The sequence below is a fragment of the Macaca mulatta genome, chromosome 12, assembly GCF_049350105.2.
Source record: "Macaca mulatta isolate MMU2019108-1 chromosome 12, T2T-MMU8v2.0, whole genome shotgun sequence".
NCBI lineage: Eukaryota > Metazoa > Chordata > Mammalia > Primates > Cercopithecidae > Macaca > Macaca mulatta.
In genome coordinates, this window is record NC_133417.1 from 115,110,493 (window position 1) to 115,133,747 (window position 23,255).

The 23,255-nt window shown below is 38.7% G+C and overlaps 1 protein-coding gene across 1 annotated transcript in view; it reads left to right on the plus strand.

The window, feature by feature from the left end:
• UNC80 (unc-80 homolog, NALCN channel complex subunit) overlaps window positions 1-23,255 on the plus strand; it is a 226,497-nt gene that overhangs the window by 182,280 nt on the left and 20,962 nt on the right. The window contains exons 48-56 of the mRNA XM_077957497.1: window positions 2,260-2,430; window positions 5,941-6,033; window positions 7,418-7,453; window positions 7,788-8,006; window positions 15,681-15,881; window positions 18,037-18,160; window positions 19,103-19,228; window positions 20,479-20,602; window positions 21,339-21,545. Of these exons, the coding sequence (XP_077813623.1) occupies window positions 2,260-2,430; window positions 5,941-6,033; window positions 7,418-7,453; window positions 7,788-8,006; window positions 15,681-15,881; window positions 18,037-18,160; window positions 19,103-19,228; window positions 20,479-20,602; window positions 21,339-21,545 (1,301 nt within the window). The remainder of the gene's footprint in view (window positions 1-2,259; window positions 2,431-5,940; window positions 6,034-7,417; window positions 7,454-7,787; window positions 8,007-15,680; window positions 15,882-18,036; window positions 18,161-19,102; window positions 19,229-20,478; window positions 20,603-21,338; window positions 21,546-23,255) is intronic.

Sequence of the window (23,255 nt, forward strand, 5' to 3'; positions counted from 1 at the left end):
ATATATTTTTTCCTCCTTAACCCCATGCTCTATATATGTCTCTTATGTTCTTTCCTGTATTTTCTATCATTTCTACCCTCTGTTCTTCTGTCTTGATGTTTTCCATTGTTCTTTATTACAGTTCACATTCATCTCTTCCTGTATCTAATCTACCATTAACACTTATCTTTCAGGTTTTTAATTTCAAATATTTCAGTCTTCAGTTCTTAGAATTTCCACTTTTTTAATAGATTTCAGAGTTTTGATGAAATTATCCATTTTGTTATTTCTCTTATTTAACATTTTAATCATTATTTTATAAAAATCTGTCTCCGATAACTTTAATATGTAGATCACTTGTGGCTCTGTTTATATTGTCTGTTCTTTTCCTTGGATTTTGATCATTTGGTTTTAGCAGGACTGGGTAATTTTGACTACTGAGTATTGCATTAAAAAAAGTTGGAAATGCTTTGAGGATCTACCCGATGTTATCTTCCTCCAAAAATGATTCATTTTACTCTCTGACTAGTAACTGTGGTAGGGCAGATCATTTTAATTCAGTCTGTGATTCATTTGATTTAAAGTTGGGTTTCAGTCTTTGTAAGGGCTGTTCTATCTATTTCACACTCCTAGGATACAGCCTTCCATGGGTCTAACTCCTCTTTGGAAGTCCCTGAACTCCAGTATATCTTTCTTCGCCATAATGAGGCTACTGAAAATTCTGCTTAGCTTCATAACTCTTAGCTGACATTTCTGCCTGGATTTTTCCTTAGCCTTTTGGCCCTAAGCAATTTACAAACTAGCAGATGCCTAGAAAAAAAGAGTGCTGCACAATGTCTGGATGAACCGAAGAAGCTTTCTTTCCCCCAGAAGTCTGGTACCTACAAAAGGTATCTGCTAGCCTTAGCTTCTACCTAATACCTTCAATATGTTTTAAAAATTTTGTCCACCCTTTCTAGTAAGACAATTAGTTTGCAGCAAGGTACTTTTTATTATTACAGAAAGCAGAACCGACTTATTGCCTCCTTTTTTAAGTTGCCAAAAAATAGGAGAACTCAAAAAAGTATCATAGCTCTTTCTCCATACCCACCAAATTCTGATAATTGCCATTTCCTGCTTGTAGAGCACACATTATAGGCAAAATTATATTACCAGAAACCAGTATTCAGTATTTTAAAGAGCATAGCAAAAACTCATTGGTATCTGTAGGGAAAAGAATGGATCAAAGAAACTTGATTTCAGATTCTCTGGGATATCAACCGATCCCTGCTGTTTTCTAGAACCCACAATTTGTAAACTTTAACATAATTGGGGAATCTCTAAAGAAAAGATGGCTGGGTGTGGTGGTTCATGCCTGTAATCCCAGATCTTTGGGAGGCCAAGGCAGGAAGATTGCTTGAGGCCAATAGTTTGAGACCAGCGTGGCCAACATGGTGAAACCCTGTCTCTACCAAAAATACAAAAATTATCCGGGCACCGTAGTGCACGCCTATAATCCCAGCTACTGGGGAGGCTGAGGCAGGAGAATCACTTGAACCCAGGCAGAGGTTGCAGTGAGCCGAAATCATGCCACTGCACTGCAGTCTGGGCAACTGACAGAGTGAGACTTTGTCTCAAAAAAAAAAATCTATATTGATGGTGTTATACACTTTACAACTTTAGAGGGGAAAACCCACCTTGCATAATAACTACTTAATCTCCATTTCCCCTTCAAGGTGTTTCTGACACCCCAATACTAAATTGAGTGTGGGCCCTATCCAGTGAGTGGTGTTCACTCACGTTGGTAAGCAGGCATTGTCAGACCTCATCATAATGGCTGTTTCCAACATTGTTTGCTATTTAATTCCTTAAGCTTAGGAAGCCAGCCTCCCATGAAAGGGTTTTATGTTGTCTCAAAATTGTTGCAGCTGGAAAATCACTCTCAGCAAACTCCTGAATTGAAGTTTTGTTCTGAAGCCTGTTTCTCTAGATGGACTATATAGCTCCACCTATTATTCTGTTATTCTTTCAACCATTTATTTGTATATATGGCTAATTCCCCCGACTAGATCACATGTTTCTTTAAGGCAAGATTCATCACCTTTTAGCAGGTGGTTAGTGAATTAATAATTGTTGGTCAACATTTCCAGCAGCTTTAACTACTTTTGATTTGGAGAGGCAAGGGGGCTTAGAATTCATTTTATCTCTAGATGCTTTTCATTGTTCTGTGCTCCTAAATGTGACACAACCAACAAAAGTAGAATGTAAAAGGTGACTCGGTTTTCTTTCTGTCGCTTAAAGTCTTCAGATGCTGATGGTCTTGGAAGCCTTAGTTCCATGTTACCTACAAAAGCTAAAGAGGCAGACATCACAGGTGGAGACAGTACCTGCTGCCCGAGAGGAGATTGCGGCCACTGCTGCTCTTGCGACGTCCCTACAGGCCCTTTTATACAGTGTAGAGGTCCTCACCAGGTAATCCCATTGGCAGAAATAGCTGCAGCCTTACATCATATGTATCCACTGGGAAAAAAAAATGTGATGGGTAAAAATCTAAAACCCAATCTTTATTTACAGATATCTCCTAAACTCAGCCCTTTATGCCTTATAACTGTGAACAGTTCCTGAGTTATTTGAATAAATAATGTTAAGCACTCTGATTAGTAGTAGTAGTAGTAATAGTAATAATATTCTTACTATCATTGCTAAACACACATTTGCATATAGCTTGCTGAGCTTCTCCAGCAGTTATGACCCAGTGGTAAACACGTCTTGTGTAAGAGGGCCAATTTAGTGAATTTAAAGAGGTAATCTACATTTTTATTGGGTATTATATTATTTTATGAGACATGGAATGCCTACAATTCCAACTAAGTATTCTTTTATTATTTTACTGTTTGTGAAGTGTTGTGTTTTTAACTATAATTTCAGAAACTACATAACCAGTATAAACAGCAGAATGTTGTCCTACTATTAGAATTAATAGATTCTCTGTGGGACAGGACTAAACAATGCTGGGAGATGAGAAATTTGGGAATGGGAAGGTAAATTGGCACCAGAGTTCAGCCCTAAACAAAGTTCAAGCAGTTAGTCCTGTCGCAAGATGCTTGGGTGCAGAAGCAGAGTCACTAAACTGCCATATGGCAGGAAAGGGGCAGGCAGGGAGCCCTGGATGAGATCAAAATAAAATAAAATCTGAGTGGGGAAGGTGGATGCAGGACACTACGCATACGATGGGCTTTCCTGCTCCGTTCCCATCTAAATTAGCTGCCAGGAAATATTCTTCCCCAGGATAGGGATGGGGAAACCTTTTACCTTTGCTCCTCCATTCCATTCTGCCATGCTGTGTGTCCAATCTAAAGTTCCAGATCCTTAGTGTGAAATTGTCTATGCCTCCACCAAAAGGCACCAACTCCCCCAGCCCCATCTTGCTGTGTTGGTAAGGGGGAAGCCCTTTAGTCCAAGAAGGACTTTTTCAGCATGCATCAGCAAGAAAGACAGAAAGTGGGTTGTAATTCATTAACATCAATAGATGTTTAGTTTCTAATCATGAGCTACATTGCCAAACTAGACAAGCAGAATATTGCCCAAAAGCCTTCTGTAGACTATCATCCTGAAATGTTCATATGCACCTAATCTAAGGAAATGGGAAGAGTTGGCTCAGAAAGCCATGACAAATTGCCTTCTCCAAGGAGAGAGAGTTTTCTGTGCTATTGCTGATGGTTTCATGAAAGTCCCAGAAGAATATCCTAAAGAGGAAGGAAAGACTTACACTCTTCCTTCTGTACCCATCTGGTTATGTAACTAGCTTTTTCCTACAACTAGAGGAAAGAAAAGCAGTCAGTAGTTCCCAATTGCCACTGTATTTCTATTATATATCTATATCTATATCTATATATGTACAGATACAGATATATAGTTATCTATATCTATATATCTATATATAGATATATATAGAGAGAGAGACAGAGAGAGACAGAGAGAGAGAGAGAAAGAGAGAGACTCACTCTGTCACCCAGGCTGGAGGTCACTGGCATGATCTTGGCTCACTGCAACCTCTGCCTCCCAGGTTTAAGCAATTCTCATGCCTCAGCCCTGCAAAAAGCTGGGATTATAGGCATGTGCCACCACACCCGGATAATTTTTGTAGTTTTAGTAGAGACGGGGTTTCCCCATATTGGCCAGCCTGGTCTTGAACTCCTGGCCTCAAGTGATCCACCCACCTCGGCCTCCCAGAGTGCTGGGATTACAGGTGTGAGCCACCATGGTCAGCCTATTTCTCCTCATATTACATAATGTTAAAGCTTTCCTCATTTCTATACCTTTTTATAAGGATAAGTCAATTAACTTATCCAAAACTGACTTACTCAAAATGTCACAAAGAGTTATGGATGGAGCTCTAGCATTTAAAATTCTGTGGCTTTAAATATTCCAGTGCATTTAATATTCTTTTGGCAGAGAAGACTAGCCTCATTCGTTGGTAGTAGTTACTCAAACCAAAATTGGCTTCACTGTGTTTACAAAACGAAGGTAAGAATCCCCTAATTTCTCCACATTCCTAGTTTTTTTAATCTCAAGACAAAAGAAATTTAACAATTGTATAGGTAGTATTACATAAATATATCACAAGTACATTAGTTTTAACTGTTGTATAACATGTTATACAAACTTACAGCCTTTAAGCAAAACCCACTTATTGTCTCACAGTTGTGTAGGCCAGGAATCCAGGCAGGCTCAGCTGGATTCTCTGCTCAGGGTTTCTCAAGGTGGAAGTCAAGTTGTCAGCTAGTCCGAACTTTTATCTGAAGGCACTGGGGAAGAATGCACTTCCAAGCTCATTCAATTTTTTGGCAGAATCTAGTTCCATGCAGCTTTAGGTCTGAGGTCCCATTTCCTGGCTGGCTGTCAGCCAGGCCCCACTCTGCATTGAGAAGGCACCTGCATTTCTTCTCACATGCTCCCCTCTACCTTCCAGCCAGCAATAGCACCTTGAATCCTTATGCTTCAAATCTCTCTGCCCCCAGCCAGAGAAGACTCTGCTTTTGAAGGGTTGCTATGATTAGATTAGGCCTATGCAGACACTCCCCCTTTTGGCCACATAATGTAACATAATCACTAGAGTAACACCAAGGGGCAAAGATATTGGGAGCCATCTCTAAATTGTGTCTATCACAACAGGCACAGGACAAGGAGATCTGGTGTGATTGTTAAAAGCTTACTTTCTAGCCATCCCCAGCAGACAGAAAGTAAGCAACAAAGAAGCAAGCCTTGATGATTTCATAAAAGCAGTTGCTTTAAAAAACTGCATTATGCCTTTTTCGTCCTAGATGCCAATACAGAGGCAAATTTTACCTATTATTTAAAGTAAATCCGGCAGATATAAAATGAGACAATTCAAATCTATTACTAACCATCTAAATTACTGACTTACAATAGATACGAATTTACTCACTTTCCTGGGTAGCGTTAGGTGTGATGTGACTAGGAGAATTCTTTTATTCTTTGATAGTTTCTCAGAAAAAATAGAGTAGTTGATAATGTAGGTGTAGTTAATGTAGATAATGTAGTTGTAGTGTAGGTGGCCAAAGTGGTACATACATCCTTGCCTTTTACTTATCATCTAGAATGGTGAACTACCAGTAAAACTGAAGAATGAGCTTTTAACTCTCCACTGGTACAGACTTAGAAGTCTGTAGATATTTCATAAATGTCTTGTTGGAAGAGTCATTTTGATGAGTTTATTACTCAGAGCCAAGAAGTGGAAGAAATTAAATCATGATGAGCTTATAAACCCCTGGGAATCAATGTTCCTTTAAAGTGCCTCTCAGAACAAACAGAAAAGCCCAAAGCTAGACAGCCTGTCTTTTGAAGACTCTAAAACTAACTTAAAACTTATGTGTGCTTCAGTAACTTGAGGATTTAATAAATGTTTCCACTTCTGTTGTTGTTGTTGTTTTGCTGTGGTGATTACTGTCATTGTTACAGGCCCATGACAGCCCCACAGATGAGCAGGTGTGACCAAGGTCATAAGGGAACCACCACAGCCAATCACACCATGTCGTCTGGGGTGAACACCAGGTAATTCACTGGCTCTTATTCTTCTATGGTCTCTCAATTTCATACAACCCGAATGTCAGCTGTTGCGAATGAAAGGAATCCTGAAAATAGTCAATATTGAGTGTGAAAACCTCCAAGGAAAAGAAAAGAAGGTGAGAGTTTAGAGTTACAAGAAAATACCAAGGCTTCTTTTGAAATTGCCAGAGAAATCTAAACCAACTTCATAAATAGGCATTTGTGTTGTTTTGTTTGCTTGAGCCTGCTAGATGTTCTCTGCCTCCTGGGTGGTCTTTGAACTAGTCCGGTGTTGTTTCATTTGCCTTCAACAAAAGGCAAATAAACAATAATAATCAGGAGGTGGTTTCTCATTCCCAGGGCACTAAGAGTCAACTTACCTTCATCTGGACAGATTTTCTGCAGACATTTCATCCAAACTTTGACATATGCCCTCAGATGATGCTTTCCATGGTTGTTAACTTAATCTCCTTCTTTTGTTTTGGTGTAACTCAGCTACTGGCTATACTAGTTAATATTTTACCCGTTTCATTCCATCTGTGTTAGCTTTAAAGATTCTGAAATACACAAAAAGCCTAATTAGTTTCCTTCTACAAGGGAGATTTAAGATAGGGCAAACCAAAAATCAGCTTAAGAAAAAGTTCTCTTTTCCCAGTATGAAGTAGTTGGCATGGAAATCATAAGGAGAAATTCAATAAATTTTCACTCTCTCTGAAGCCTATTTTTAAGTGTGTATCATTATTCATGTAAAGTTAATTCCCTGCTCATCATATATATTCATATTAAAAATAAAACAAAAATAAATTCCAAATCCAGCTATAAATTGCCTGGTGTGATGGTTAACTCATGCCTCAATTTCCTATATTAAGGGAAAATGATATACTGTAGTTTAAGTGATATTTAGGGACTTCTCTAGGCTCATTGGGTTAAATGAGGGCTTCTAAAGAAGAAAGAGGGCTTCTAAAGTCTTAATATCCATGAATCACAAAGCAGTAAATCTCCAGAACTGAAAGGAAGTCAGCCATGATTCTCCTTCCCATCACTTAAGACAGAGCACATGGTATTAAAACTATAACTTAAATTTCAAAATGTCCAAAAATTAATCTCATCTGGCTATATTCCATGAGTTTGTATATATTTTTATAATAGTTGTCTTTACCCAAATCACACAACAATAAAACAGCTTTTGTAGCAGCTGTAATTGCAGTATATGTGGTAGCCAAATGAAAGATAAAGCTTTTATACTTTAGGAGTAATATATGTATATTTGTGAGCTTATCAAAATATATAGCTTCAAGGACTTGTCATATGAAGAAGTCTATAAGAAGCCCCAACCAAAGGACCCTGTTCTTGCTCTAATAGTTATGTAGACTGTTTCTCTAACTCCCAGGTACCAGGAACAAGGAGCCAAACTGCACTTTATCAGGTACAGAAAAACTTGCTCTAATTTCATACCAATTCTGACATCTTGAGATGATTGCCTTTTAAACTGGTTTATGGCTCTGTTAGATTTCGTTTGACGAATAACATACTATTTCCGGGTAAACCCCAAAAAGTAGCTTTACTACAATTTGGGATGACAATCTCTTCTAGGCTGAGAAGTTTTCTTTATCCTTCGGATGAGGTTCTCCTTGGCCTCATCCTACTGATTCATTAACTCATTAGGATTCTTATATTTTTCTTCGGTGTGGTACCCTCTTCTCACAACTGCCACATGAATACATTTTGAGACCCCTAGTTAATCTTTTACAATTTCCCAGGGAAAACCTTCATTTACTGGAGGAAGGGCAAGGCCTTCCCAGAGAGGAACTGGATGAACGAATTGCTCGGGAAGAGTTCAGAAGACCCCGGGAGTCCTTACTGAATATTTGCACAGAGTTCTATAAGCACTGTGGACCGCGGCTGAAGATCTTGCAAAATCTGGCTGGGGAGCCTCGGGTCACTGCCCTGGAATTGCTGGATGTGAAGTCTCACATGAGGTACTGGCCTCGCTTTCCCTGCCCCAAGTGTGAACACAGCTTGGCCCACATGTCTGAATGTGTGTGTTGGGTTGAGAGTGGGCGTTCTCCAGGAAAAACACTTAAGATAGAAAGATTTGTTTCCTGTGACTTAGGTACACATCATACAGAACCCTCTGGTCAAGTGTGCATTAAGTCCATCAAACAGGATCTTAGGGTGGACAAGGGGAAAGTGTTCTTAAGACAGAAAAGCATAGTTTATATGTTCGCTTCTCAGTAAAAAAGAAAGAAAGGGAAATTTTATCACCTGAATTCTTAGAAAAGTAGCCGCCTTCTCACTACTATTTACTGCCCAGATTCTAATTTTTCACAAGAATTGAATGTTTCTTCTCTGTTATTTTACATGAGGAACGCACAACTGCTCTCTGCTTCCAGGGTCCCTAAAAAGCCTGTAATGAACCCTGCAGGAAAGTAAGCAGTTTTAACTCAGCCAACTTGTTTATATATATCCCCTTTATATAAACAGCCTTCCAACCGTTAAAAAAAATGTGTCCTGGTAAGAATTCTGAACTAGATGAGGCCAGTTGTCATTTACATGTTTTGCTCTTAGTGTGCTAGGGAAAGGCCCCAGAATTACATCCCTGTGCACTCATATTTCATCTTCCTACAGGGTTGCTATTTCACTTGAAATTCATGCTAAAGGCTGTATTTGTGTTTCAAAAGGAACGTGATTCCAGAAGACCTTCTATTCAGATTTATAATCATTTGTTAAGGGTGATGAAAATCCCTTCAAAGAAAAATGTCATGGATATCAGAAGATTCACTTGGAAAATTTAATGTATCTATAAAGGTTAAGGTAGAGTTAGGTCCAGCCACTTCCAAATAATGTTGCAATTTGGCAAAACTCACAGTTTCCTGGTTATTGCCTTTTTTTAATTTAGGAAGTACTCAATGAAGGAAAATGAGAAGACAGAAATGTACAGTGAACGCAGGTTCTTTTTCTTCCAGTGTAATTTCACATTCTTTGAATTGCACACTCACACCCAGCACTGCCCTGGAGAACCCCAGGGCCTCACTGGAGTTCACACTCCCTGCTGCGCAGTAATGAGGAAGAGCTTATTTCACACTGAAAAGTTCAGCTCCTAGAAGGGAGCCTTCAGAGAAAGGGGAGGGACATTTGGAGTGTCAAGGTCCTGCTGTCATAGCAACCTAGGGATCTATTCAGCCCCTCCACTTCCTTTTCCACTGGTCTGCTCTAGCTAACCTAAGCGATTCTGTGAACAGAGAAACATCACATTCCCAGAGTCAGAAAATCACTATGACCAATGGCCATTTTGTGAGAGAAAGGGAAAAATATTCCTAAAAGATAGATGTGTGTGTGTGTGTGTGTGTGTGTGTGTGTGTGTGTGTGTGTGTGTGGGAGAGAGAGAGAGAGAGAGAGAGAGAGAGAGACTATGAGATAGTGACTGTCCCATAACCTGACGATCTTCCTTAGGGCATTTGGAGGGAGGGGACAGCAAGAGTCAGAGAGGCCTGGAGCTCCCTCTAGAGGCCAATACCTATTAAAGGTTAAATGAACTAGAAATGATTTAGCTCCGAGCCTGGCACTGATCTGGACACAATAGATACTAATGCTAATGAGAATGGTCCAAATACTGTGTTAAACACTGGGGATGTACACTAAGGTCCTGGTCTTCAAGATTATCATGGCTCAATGCAAGAGGCACATAAGAAAATAACTATAATACAAAGTTGCAAGTACTATAATCTCATAGGCATTTATGTATTATTATGTAAAGGATTTGAGGCAACTCAGCAAATATGTGAAGGGAGAGTATATACAAATTATAGAGTCAGGATAATGTGAAAGATTTTCAAGGAGTTAATTATCTTTATGATAAGATTAGCACAGGAAATCAATATAAGATCATATTAGATTTTATTCATGAACCATAAATTTGACTTTCTTAGTTATCAAAGCAATGAGTGAAAAAAAGATTAATTACAAAATCATAATATAAATAAGTTAAAAACAAAACAGTTGCTCGGTAAAACAATACTTTTTTAAAATACGAAGAACAAGAAAAATCTTGTAGGGGCCAAGGGAAATTTTCCCCTTGAGTCTCTGAAGGTTTGCTGAAAATCAACTGATAAAAGACAGATAATAATCAAAAAGCATGAAAATGTATTTGATCATAGTTTTACCTGACACAGGAGCCTTCAGGATGAAGACCCAAAAATACAGGGGAAGCTCTCCATTTTTGTTTAACAAAGTATGGATAGCCATGTATAAATATGATTGGACAAAAAGGGTATGATCTCATTAGACCAAGTGAGGAAACCCAGCATGGCCTGTGCTTTTAGATTCTTCTTGGCCTTTCTGGTTAGCATTCCTTCCTTCTGGGAATGGGGCAAGACCATTTCTGGAAAGGGGGCGTTCTTACGACCTACAGTCAAACAAGATGGGTCAGACAGTTTCTGTAGGGCTAGTTTTTACACAGAAAGATGGGGTAAAATTAGTGTAATATCTTTAAGTTTTATGACTGGCTTCAGGAAAAAGGGTTCTGGTTTCAATGACCTGCTTTGAGGAAAAGGGTCTCCAGTTTCCATGACTAGCCTTGGAAAAGAATGAGAGGCCACAGAGAGGAGGGCAGGAGAAGATCAGTGAAACACTTTGGCTTCTGAGGTCTTCATTTTGGGGTATTGCTTTCTGAGCTTCAACAGTCTCTTGGTTGGTGTTTGTTAAAGGAAAGAGTGGTGAGAACAGAGTCCTCAGCAACATCCCTATAGTAGATAAAGTGCTGGTTGTACATGGCTGGATGCCTGTTAGTATATAAAGTTGCCACAATGTCATAATGCAGTTCAGCAAAAGCAATTGATCTGAAGCCAGGATAATGTCATTCAAGAGCACAGCTATTTCATGGCCTGAGTCGATAGGAGGGCAACATTTTTATTGCCCAGGGAATATTTAGACTAAATGCCCTTTATTAATGCCATTTCTCACAACAACCTTTTGAAAAAGACAGGCCTACCATAGTCTCTGACCAAATAGAGATATTCTATGTTGCTGAGTAGGGGCGGATCCAGATGCTTTGAACTTACACTAAGCAAAGGATGTAATTAAGGCTCCTCTTATAAATTAAGGGTGCCCTTGAATATATGTAGAAGTCAGCTAAATATATGAATTTGCGAATTGAGGGTAGTATTAAATCATTCTTAAATTATAAGAATAGATAATGTCACCCAAGAATGAAAAGTTGATTTTTAAAAAGAGAAAGAGAAATGGGATGATATAAAAAATACAAATGTTTGCCGAAATAATTCGAATCAAACCAACAAGTTAAGCAGCATTGCTAAGGCAATCTGTACTTCTGAATTTGCAGAATGTATGGTTGATTACAAGGCTCTTGATGAAAATATTCTTGATTAGATAGAGTCTCTGCCCTACAGAAATGTATTGCTTCATTTGTCCAACCCAGTGCTGCCAAAGCAGCTGGATAACAGAATCTGCAAATTCTCTCTCTCTCTCTCTCTCTCTCTCATGTGCGGTCTCTATCTCTCTCATTTTCTTTCTTTCTCTTTTCCTATCTCCCTCCCCCTCTCAATGGGAAAATCTCTTCTGTTCCCACTGGGAAAGAACCATAGGAAAGTTTTTTGGTTATGCATGTGATAGTACAGCAAAGACTGTGGGAAAGGGAAATTTTGTTTTATGTGCAAAACGAATTTATTTTGTCACGTGACCGGGAATTAGATAAATTCAGGTAGTAATCCATAAAATGGCTCTTAAATTCAGCTCTAAGTATTCTTTGGAAACTTAAAATAGACAGATTGATTATTTCACAAGCACTTCTCAATGTTACCTTTAAAATAATAAGAGAAAAGAAATAAGTGCATATAGATATACTCTTATTTGTCACACAAATAACCTGAGAAGTAAAGAATTATTTTCTGTATATCAAATTCATGAGAAAGAGATAAACAAAAGAATGTATAAGCCTTTAAAATGATTTCTTTAAAGCACTCACATTCACACACAATTCCAGGACAATGTGAATATGTTCAGTTTGGAGAGAAAACAGTGGGAATTAGGAGACAATAACTATTTCTTGATAATGAAGGGTCATGATGGAGAAGATGGATTGGATTTATGCTTTCAGAATTAAGCCTAGTAGGAAGAAATTAAAGGGAATTTGGAGGCCTAACATGAAAGTAACCTCTCACAGTGTGGACCTCCAAAGAGGAAATAAGTTGCCTTGTACAGTAGTGAATTTTCTATCCATGGAGCTAGTCACATAAAGCAATTGTAGAACACTCTAAATTATCAGAGAGGTAATGGCCTTGGCTGTGATTTGTAAACCAGGATGTCTATCAAAATCAGCTGAGGAGCTCTTACCCTCTAGATCCTTTCAAACAGTTGTTCACTCTTCTGTTCTCTTGGAGTAATCACAATTTCTCTTTATTACAATATGTGAGATAAAGAATTATATGATATTACCACTGCACTACTCCTAATGCGTCAGTGGATCTGTGCAGTGACTAAGAACAGCTAATATCGTAAAACGAGTGACAACTAGGAATCCTGTACCTCCTGGCGGAAGTACACACCACACACACCACCTGCTAAGTACTCTTGCCAAAAAATCAAAACTGAGTCTGCAGTTGTAGGCCCTGGATTTAACTTCCAATTGAATTAAATACAAAGGCAGTAGGATAGATTAAATTACACTGTGGAGATTCAATCAGTAGAGTGTTGCTACAGAGAATTTCTTTAATAAATAACAAGATAAGGCCGGGTGTGGTGGTTCACGCCTGTAATCCCAGCACTTTGGGAGGCCGAGGTGGGCAGATCACGAGGTCAAGAGATCAAGACCATCCTGGCCAATATAGTTAAACTTTCGTCTCTACTAAAAATACAAAAATTAGCTGGGCGTGGTGGCACACACTTGTAGTCCCAGCTACTCAGGAGGCTGAGGCAGGAGAATCACTTGTACCTGGGAGGCAGAGGTTGCAGTGAGCTGAGATCGCACCATTGCACTCCAGCCTGGCAACAGAGCGAGACTCCGTCTCAAAAAAAAAAAAAAAGTCAAGATAGCAAAAAAGTACAGAAGAGGGGGAAATCTACATATTAAAAGAGACTTAAAGACATCAACAAATTGAAATTTATGGGCCTTATTTTTTCCTAATTTCTAAAAAAACAAAAAGTAAGTATGAGATAGTGTGTGAATATTGAAAACTGACTGGATATTGGAATTTTTCAAAAAGAAGAATTATTTTTAATTTGTTAAATGTCATATTGTGTTGTGTTTAATTTTTCTCAGTCCATAATTTGGAGACACATACTGAAATATGTCTGGGTAAATGGTATGATGCTTGGGATTTACTTTAAAATAGTCTAGGGTGGGGAAAGGGGGAGTGTTTGAGGGTATAAGTAAAACAAGAGTCACTGTAGGCCGAGTACAGTGGCTCACACCTGTAATCCCAGCACTTTTGGGAGGCTGAGGCAGGCAGATTGCTTGAATCCAGGAGCTCAAAACCAGCCTGACTAACGTAGCAAAACCCCATCTCTACAAAAACTACAAAAATTAGCAGGGCATGGGGCTGTGCACCTGTAGTCCCAGCTACCTGGGAGGCTGAGGTTGAGTGATGGGTATATTGGGGGCTTACTATATACTCATCTCTCTACTTTTTTATATGTTTGAGATTTTCCAAAATAAAAGTTAAAAATATATAGATTTCTGGGCCCAGACCTTAGAAGTTCTTTTTTATTTTTAGATGGAGTCTTGCTCTGTCACCCAGGCTAGAGCGCAGTGGCGCAATCTCAGCCTCCCGAGTAGTTGGGATTATGAGCGCCCACCACCACGCCCAGCTAATTTTTGTATTTTTAGTAGAGACAGGGTTTCACCATCTTGGCCAGGCTGGTCTTGAACTCCTGACCTCATGATCCACTGGCCTCGGCCTCCCAAAGTGCTAGGATTACAGGCGTGAGCCACCACGCCCAGCCAGAAGTTCTTATTTATGAGATTATTGGAAGTCCTGGGAAATTATATTTTTTTCATTTTCCTTTTAAGTTGTGTTTTAAAAAAATAAAAATAAAAATAAATAAGAGGTGCCAGTGTGAACCTGACTGCCTACAGGATATTATGACTATTATGAGCTTTTTCAACCCTAAGATTCCATGACTCAGGGAAGATTATTTCCAGAGCTTTTCCAGTACAAACTTGTCAAAACAAACGAACAAACAAACCTTATTTTTCCATTTATCTCAAATCTCCTCCTCTCTTTAGTAACAATCCTGAAAACTTTCCATGTATGGTATGGCTGCTCCTGCTGATGCCATCCACACATGCATTCCTAGGTAACATTATGCCTGTCTGCTCGCCTCCTCCATCAGGAATCCTCTGTCCTACATTCCAGTTCCATAGAATCCTTTGCCTGACTAACTCAACATGTACTGATTGAAGCCAAAGATTCAAATAATGGGTGGTAGTAACTTAATGTATTACCCTTCCTAAAGATATTTGTTTTCAAATGAATTTTCAGTATCTTGACAAAGAATATGAACATTTCAGCCACTGTATCTTAGGTGTATTTCTTAGAATATAAGCTTTTTTTGAGGAAAAAAAAATCAAGCTCAAATCATACAGCATGTTGTAAGATACTTTTATGAATGAGTATACATTACCTCTTAATATTACCTTGTACACATTCTGGATCTACTCAGTATATTTTATCAGGAGCCACCGTAAAGTGTTTAAATACTTTCTCCTTCATACAAAATTAAATTAAGTTGGCTTTAAGGCTATGTACATCTTTATATTTGTATTGTTTATTATTTGGAAATTGGTAATCCATATCTAGTTCTAAAGATTATTTCGTTAACTATTACATTTACTAGAAACCTTATTTGCCCAATTAATCTATTTGGCCAATTCTCCTTCAGAAAATCTAACACTTAGAACATCAACACTTGGGTCTGGTGACTGCAAGCCTGGGCCAACCCTGAGGGAAGCACAACTTTCCCTCTGGCAGTTTCTGTATGGAACCAAGTTGGGAAATCTAAGAAGTAGAGACAACCAAAACCAATGTCATCCAGACAGTACAACTGGGTCTATTAGATAAAGAATCTCAACAGAGAGGAAGGATCCATGTATAAGACAAAAAGAGAGGAGGAGACTTTAAAGGAGAGGAATGGAAATGGACCCTGAAGAACTCTTTGGGTTGCAACAAAAACCAAGAGCATTTTTTATAAGGTGGCTTTGACCTTGACTATGGGTACTGAGAGAGTTCTGAAGCCATGAAATTTCCAAGGACATTTGATATTAGTGATTTTATTGTTCATTAAAGTTAGGTTCTCTTTTATATGCATATATGTCATATATATAATATACATGTACATCCTCAGAAGTGACATTCTCTAAATATATTTGGCCTATCCTTAATCTCTGGATTGTAGTTTCCTTATCAGATGCTCTTTACATGTCGTCTCTGAAACATTCTATGATTCTCTATTAATATGGATGTGTAGGTATCACTGTTCTGGTATATGGGAGAGCAGAGGGATAGAGGATGTTGGGAAGAATGTTCTTAGTTCAGGCAGTAGGTGGTCTGGAAGGGGTGATGCTGTGTAGAAAAATTCCCATTGTGTAATTCTACGCTTATTTTATATATTCATATATACGCATGTATATATTTTAGGTTGGCAGAAATTGCACACTCCCTTCTGAAGCTGGCACCATATGACACTCAGACAATGGAGAGTCGTGGGCTTCGGCGCTACATCATGGAGATGCTACCCATTACCGACTGGACAGCTGAGGCAGTGAGGCCAGCCCTCATCCTCATTTTAAAAAGATTGGATAGAATGTTCAACAAAATTCATAAGATGCCTACTTTGAGGTGAGAATGCCTCCTAGTTAGCTGTTGCTATCACAAATGTCAAAGTTAAGATTTCTCATTTTTTAAGATGGTAGATCATTCTGGAGTTGAATGAATGACTTGAAAGTTTTCTCTGGTATATGTGCATGGTTAATAGGGTCTATGAATGCCTAAGTGGCAAAGCCTACATTTTGAGAAAACTAACATTTTCTTTAAAAGTATATGTGCTTATCTTGAAAAATCTATCCATTTCTTAGCTGTCACGCTCTTCATCTGACACAAATAAAAATTTCAATTAGTACCCTTTAATCCCTTTTAAAATAAGGGAGGGTAGGCGTTATAAATGGAACAACTAATGAGAAAAGAAAATGAATTTTATGTTCAATATACTATATTTAACGTAGCTAGTTAACATATTTAGGTACCAGTTTAGAGAAATTCCAAGCTTTACAATAATCGCCAAGCAGCAGCTTAAAAATTCGCAGGATTGAAAACAAACACCTAATTTTCACTTTTTAACCTAATTCAGTGTGGTGCTAATGAACACTATTAATGCTTGATCTTTGTTCAGTGACCTGGGAAATATTCATTGGTAGCCTACATATTAGCAGATGTTTTTGAACCACTCAGAGATGTGAACCCAGTTTGGAAACTATAGTGATAGTGAGCAGATAGTTCAACAGGTTAATACTGGTAAACCCACTTACTCAGAAATTTCAAGTTTGGGCTAGTGAGAACATTTTCTGTCCTTTTAAACTAAACCCAAAAATCAGTGCAACTCCTTCCCAAGAATTTATAGCACTTAATGTTCAATTCATCAGAATTTTTCAGATATTAGTCCATCATCTCCTTCACACTAATCCAGCCTTCAGGAGTCATTAAAACAAATTGAAAATTTTTATTCTAATAATTGATTATTTGTTTTTATATTCTTTTATACCATGGTGATGACTGCCTATACATTATTTCAAGGTTATTTATTTCAATGGCATGGAAATGCCTGTTTTAAAACACTATTTCTTTAGTGATCCCAATAGAACATTTGTGTCTATCAGCAAATGGCTTATCAAAGATTTATAACTGTCTCACAAGGGTGTGTCGAAATAAATTCCTTTCTTAAATACTTGGTATCTAAAGATGTTAAACATCTCTAAAAATGACCCATTTCTCATATAATTAAGCCCACTATAAAGAACATCATGCTTCCCGAAAGTAGATTTCTGGATTAGTACACAGGCTTGGTCAGTGGTAGGCAATTTTCTTGGGAGATATGCTATGAATATGGAGTTGGCTTGGATTTAAATTTGTTAGGTGATCTCAGTTCAACACAAGAAATGTTGGCTGAACCTGACCTGCACGTTACCTTCAGTGACGGAGATGTCACATAGCCTCATTTATGAATATGTTTCCATTTGTCGTTGCAGATCCCATTTTGCTAGGAAATATAAGCTTAGAAAGTATTGCCAGGAAAATATAAGGAAATACTGTTAATATCAGTAAAGCCCAAGTTGTTTATTTTGGGGCCATAGGGATGAATCTTTCAGTACTAGGACAATTATGAAATGGATTGACTTTTATTACAGAAAATTCCGTATTCATTTAATTGGGTTATGTATACAGTAACACCATTTATACTACCATACAAAGTAGCCAAAAAATACATATCATTTCTTGGGAGGCCAAGAAAGAACATTGTTTAAGTAAACTATTTTCTTCTAATGTGATCTTCTTGGCAGGAGTTAAGCTATATAAATCAAATCAGTGGTAGTCTGGTGTAAAAACTGATGGGCATGTGTAGTCTGATAAACAGGTTTCAGAAATGTAGCTGGGGTCAGATTAGTTCTATTGGGAGTAATTACCCCTGTGATCAGTTTTCTACGATGGTAGTCGTAGGACCCTCTGTCAAAGCTAAAACCAGGGAAATTAAAATGCAACCCGTTCATCATCTTTGTTTTTTCTTCAATAGATTTAGTCGAATGGGGCAGGCCTGCCTCTGCTACGTTTTCAGTATCTTCTTCCCCTCCCAGTGTGCTCTGTGCTTTTGGAACAATATGGGTAAACTTCATCCCAGAGACACATCCTGTCTTAGATGGCGTCAGAATCACTGTCTCATTCACTTGTTTCAGACTCTCCAGAAGGGAGCCAAGCCGCTAATGGCGCCTATATTGTATTCCAGGCGACAGGTTGAGTGGGAGCCTGCCAGCAATTTGATTGAAGGGGTTTGTTTGACACTTCAGAGGCAGCCAATCATATCCTTCCTGCCTCACCTTAGGTCACTGATCAATGTCTGTGTCAATCTGGTGAGTAGCCAAGTGGCAATCTTACGAAACTTTGCACAATGTAACTCTGCTATTGACTTCTCTGAATTGAAGATTTACAGGTCAACCACTTTGTGCCCCTATCTGCCCATGAAAACAGACGGCTCAGGTGACACTGAAAATAGTGAGGTACATTTCAAGGTGGTGTGTGGGGAGATCCAGGAACCCATCCCTACACAGAAGGGATTTTGGTGTGCTGCTTCCCATGCGCTACTTTGACAATTCACCTCTTCAAGTTGCGCTGAGAGTTGAGGGCTGCCAGTTGGAGAGTGGGGTGGCGGAGCCTGCACAATTGGCTAGAAGTTGAGGTAGTCTGGGTGGGGGAACTTAAAATGCAAAGACGATTTTTTTCTTTTATGGTGCAAAATGACACTATGAGTTGGCCAGTCTAGGATTTATGTGAAGAAAAAAATATTTTTAATTGTTTATGTAATATCTAGAGTCTGGTCCTGACAAGGTTTTGTAAAATGTATAGAAACCATGTTAGAGCATCTCATTAAATAGGACCTGCTGCTTCACTAGCTGAGCAATAAATCTGTAGTTGGAATGCCTAGTGCAAATAGAGCTGTTGCCATCATCATTGTTGTCAGTATTTGCTCCATCAAGGAATGTTGACTGCATTCCTTTGAATTCACAAGTAAGTGTCCAATTTCCTGATTAGAATAGCTTTTTGATTCATCTCTCATTATTTACATAGTTAACTATAAACAACATTCTACAAAACCTTGGCTGAATTCAGTGTAATGTTCGATCTGACTCCAGACATTACATGCCTTCAGAAGGCATCAAGAAAGAAATGATTGAAAGTAACATGCCCAACCTTCAATTTATTATTTTTATTATCATCATCATTGAGACTCCCTTACTACGGTTGCATGAAGTTGCAATAGTCAAGGCTGGTCATGTGCTCTGTTTGTATTTCAGGTCATGGGAGTGGTAGGACCTTCCAGTGTTGCTGACGGATTACCCCTTCTTCATCTCAGCCCTTATCTCTCACCACCTCTACCCTTCAGCACAGCTGTTGTCCGGCTTGTAGCGTTGCAGATACAGGTGTGACTGCCTTACCTGTTTGTCACGCTCATTAAGTTGCTGGTTGAGGCACCAGATCATGGTGTTCTCGTTTTTTCTGCAAAGGCTGGGCAAAATCTGTGAAACAAAAGTGTAAACATCTCCAAACTTTTATAGATTTGGAGCTTCAGCCCTGAGCTTGGCCCTAAGTTGTGCTTCTGTAATTCTTCTTGAGATCTCAAATATAGCAGAGTCATTTAGTCCTGCCACAACTTCAGGAACCACTTCAGTCATTTAAAATGTGTGCAAAATAATGGTTCACAGATAATCAGCTCACAATTGTTAATTAAAAGAGGCAGTAATATTCACAGTCTGGTTTTAAATTATTTTCAGAAAGAATTGCAATATAAAATTCTTTCAGATGTTATCACTAGACTTTGAATATCTTAATTTTCTTTAATGATTGTGGGTTGAATATTATGTGTGCTTTTTTAAAGGAAATTCTCCCCCTTAATTTATTTCTTAAAATTAAAGTAATCATTCCCAAGGCCAAAAACAAACAAACAAAAAAAAAACAACTGCAGAATCCCAAGTCTCCTGAGTATTTCTGTGTGTCAACCAGTTTTACACAATGAAAAATCACTGGAAAGCTCTTTAATCAATGGAAAGTACACAACTGATGTAAGTGGATAACTGACCCATCCATTGTTTGACAACCAAACTTGATGGCTCATCATCCAGAGAATGGGTAGATGATAGAAAAGAGATCAAGTAAGAGCTATGGCTACTGTGCAGAAGAGTGACATCCCTAAAGTGATACACGTTAATAACTTATGTACAAAGATCACATATTTCTTTCTATATTGCATATTGTTTCCTGGCTTGAAGAAGGCCTTTCATGGCAGGTGCCAGAGGAATAACTCCCAAATGGAGCAAGTGAGAAGTTCTGATTTTCTTCCTTCTCCTTTGTTGTTAAAATATTTATTGGTGGAAAAATAGAGAAAATTAATGGGGACATGAAGTTGTTTTTGTACCTGACCATAAGTATTTTTATTTTTCATTTAATATTCAAGATGTTACTATCTTTTTAGGTATATAGCTCTCAATTATATCAAGACAATGGTAAAGTATCAGTTTTGGGTGAAGCTTGTATGCTCTACAGATGACAATTGAACTCATAGTTTACAGGAGCAGCCAGCAGGGAGTCACCGTCTCCATCATACTGTGTAAAAACAAACATACTAAATGGGTGTGGTGGTCAATTAATCTTTTTTTCTATTATTGCTGCACAGGCTTTAAAAGAAGATTTTCCTTTAAGCCATGTGATCTCCCCATTCACCAATCAAGAGCGAAGGGAGGGGATGCTTTTAAATCTGCTCATCCCATTTGTGCTCACAGTAGGATCTGGAAGCAAAGGTCTGATTAATTTAACTAAAGGAAATTTATCATTGTCGTTGTGTTTTCTTAAATGTCAGGCTGCTATTTCTTTTTCCTGTTCCCATGAAGGCTATCACTGAAGTCAATCTGAATGATTTAAATAGGGTCATCTTAGGGAATAAGAGTTTTTCTTTCTTTTCAGTTTAGCTACCTGGGACCAGAGTTTCTCTGCTCTACTTCTTAGAAGATACATCCTATTTAAAGACATTTCAGTACAGCAAAAATCAGGGAACAGTGTTTCAATTCAGTTGAGAAAATGGTATTCATTGAAGTACAATATAAGAATTGACAGGTGAACAAACTTGTGCAACCTACAGACACTGGGTTTAGCAGAAATCCTGCCACTATCATTAAATTACAATGTATTTTCATTACTCTTTCTTCTTAGGGGTAGAGGGATTCTTTTAAAAAAAGTTTATCTCAAATGTAAGTACAGTGCATCATGAGTATTTGCAAAAAGAAAGGAGATTGAAATGGTAAGCGAGACATTTGGCTAAGACCACAAGGTTTTGGGTACCCACTATGGAGAAAATACTCAGGTGCCAGGAACACTGTCTCTGTCCATTGGTAAAGCTGTACTTGATGGGAAACACCTGAATTTCTAGGGTGTTGTAGTTTGGACTTGGAAAGAGCTGAGTTTTTCTGTATCTAATGTGGACAGTCTACCTTGTGATGTTTTTCTTTCCACTTCCCTCTTCCAAATTCTGCCCCTTAGATAGTCCCTGGCTGGAGCAGCCTGAGGTGCAGCTGCTGCTGCAGACGGTCATCAATGTGCTCCTGCCACCGCGGATCATCAGCACATCTAGGAGCAAGAACTTCATGTTAGAGAGCTCCCCAGCCCACTGCTCCACCCCTGGGGATGCAGGGAAAGACTTGCGCAGGGAAGGGCTGGCTGAGTCCACCAGCCAAGCAGCATACTTGGGTTGGTACTTTCTTTATCTCTCTGTTTGTGCATGTGTATGTATATATATGTGAAAACATATGTGTAGATAGCTAGATAGATAAATAATTAGATGTAATTAGTTAAGTTCCAACTTAACTCAGAAAGAATTTGGAGAGACCTTAAACCAGAATATATTTAAAGAAACCTCAATCCAGAATGTATTTAAAGAAGCCACTTGAACAAGAAACATTACCGTTGCAAAAGAGTCTGGTTTCCTTCAGTAAACATATGCCAAAAAACAACATGGTTTCACATCTGCCATGCCTAAATTACTTGGCTGTTTTATGTAAGAGTGTCTGGGTTTGTAAGGAAGGCATCTGCAGTAAAGATTCTTCCATGCTGATTAAGTACAAGTTCACTAGTGAGATTCAGTAGCTGCTATGAGATCTAAACTCAGTCTAGTATACAAAGACACAACATTGCACAACACGTGGGGCTCATTGGTCTGTCACCTATATAAATGGGGTTCTGGAGTTGGGTAGTCTACATCCTGTGCAGCAAGATTTGGTGACCTTGCAATATGTTATGCCCCCTACTAGCTATTTTTCCTCCCTTAAAATGTCTTTAATCTCCACCTTGATCATTACTCTAGTGAGGCCAATCCAGTCCTGCTCCCATAGGCTTCCCAATCCCTTTCCCTCTTTGACTCCTACTTTCATTATCCCGTGCTGCCTTTAACCTGGTCCTGACCCATGGAGCAATGGAAAGCCACTGTTTAGCCCTGAATGAACTGGGCCAGCAGGAAAAGACTACTCTTGCCATAGCGCTGAGAATAAGGGGCACTGGCAGTGGGGAATTTCAAAAATGAGAAAGTATTGCCTGACATTTTTCAATTCACCAAAGCAGATATTGGTGGGAAGTATAAGATGAACACAAACACACTGATGAAAATGAGTCCTTGGAGTTTGGAGTATGGGGGATGTTTGAACTGCATTATAATGGGATGTGTTTGAAAATGAGGGGATTGACAGTGAAAATTAAAAAGAAGAAAAAGACACAAGGAATGCATGTACCCAGGACCAAACCATATGGATGCTCAGTTGGCCAAGGTATTCAAAGTAGAATTCAAATCTAGGCTCTATCATAGAGCCCTACATGAAGTTTAGGATTGCACAGAGGATGACGGAGAAAAGAAGTTTACCATGTACAGGAAGGATATGAGAAGACACTTGATGAGTTGCCATCCTCTCCACTGTCTGCCTTTTCAGTGAAGAGTTGTTTTTACTTTGTTACGTGGCCAGGCTACTGAACCTGTATTTTAAGTTTATTTTTACATTTATTTCGAGCACTTACTGTGCACCAAGCAGTTTTCTGTGCTTTACACTATTACCACATAGAATCCTCTCATCCTCTCAATAACTCTAAGAAGTTAGTGTTATTCGCATTTTAGGAGTGAAGAGCCTGGGGCCCAGAAAGGTTGAATAACTTGCCTGAAGGCATATATCTTAATAAGTGACAAAGCTAGAATGAGTCTCTGTTCTTGAGCCCCTTTTATACACTGCTGTGTGTTGGGCTGATGGAAGTTTAGGTGGAAAGTAGAGTGGCAGAGAGCCAACAGGCTTAGTAACGGTGAAAACTTCATCAGAATTAGGGTAGAGAAAGAGGAGTGTTGTTTTTTGTTTGTTTGTTTGTTTAGTTGAGGGAAAGGAATTGAGATGAGCATTTGCTGTGAAAAGTGAGATTTTGAGG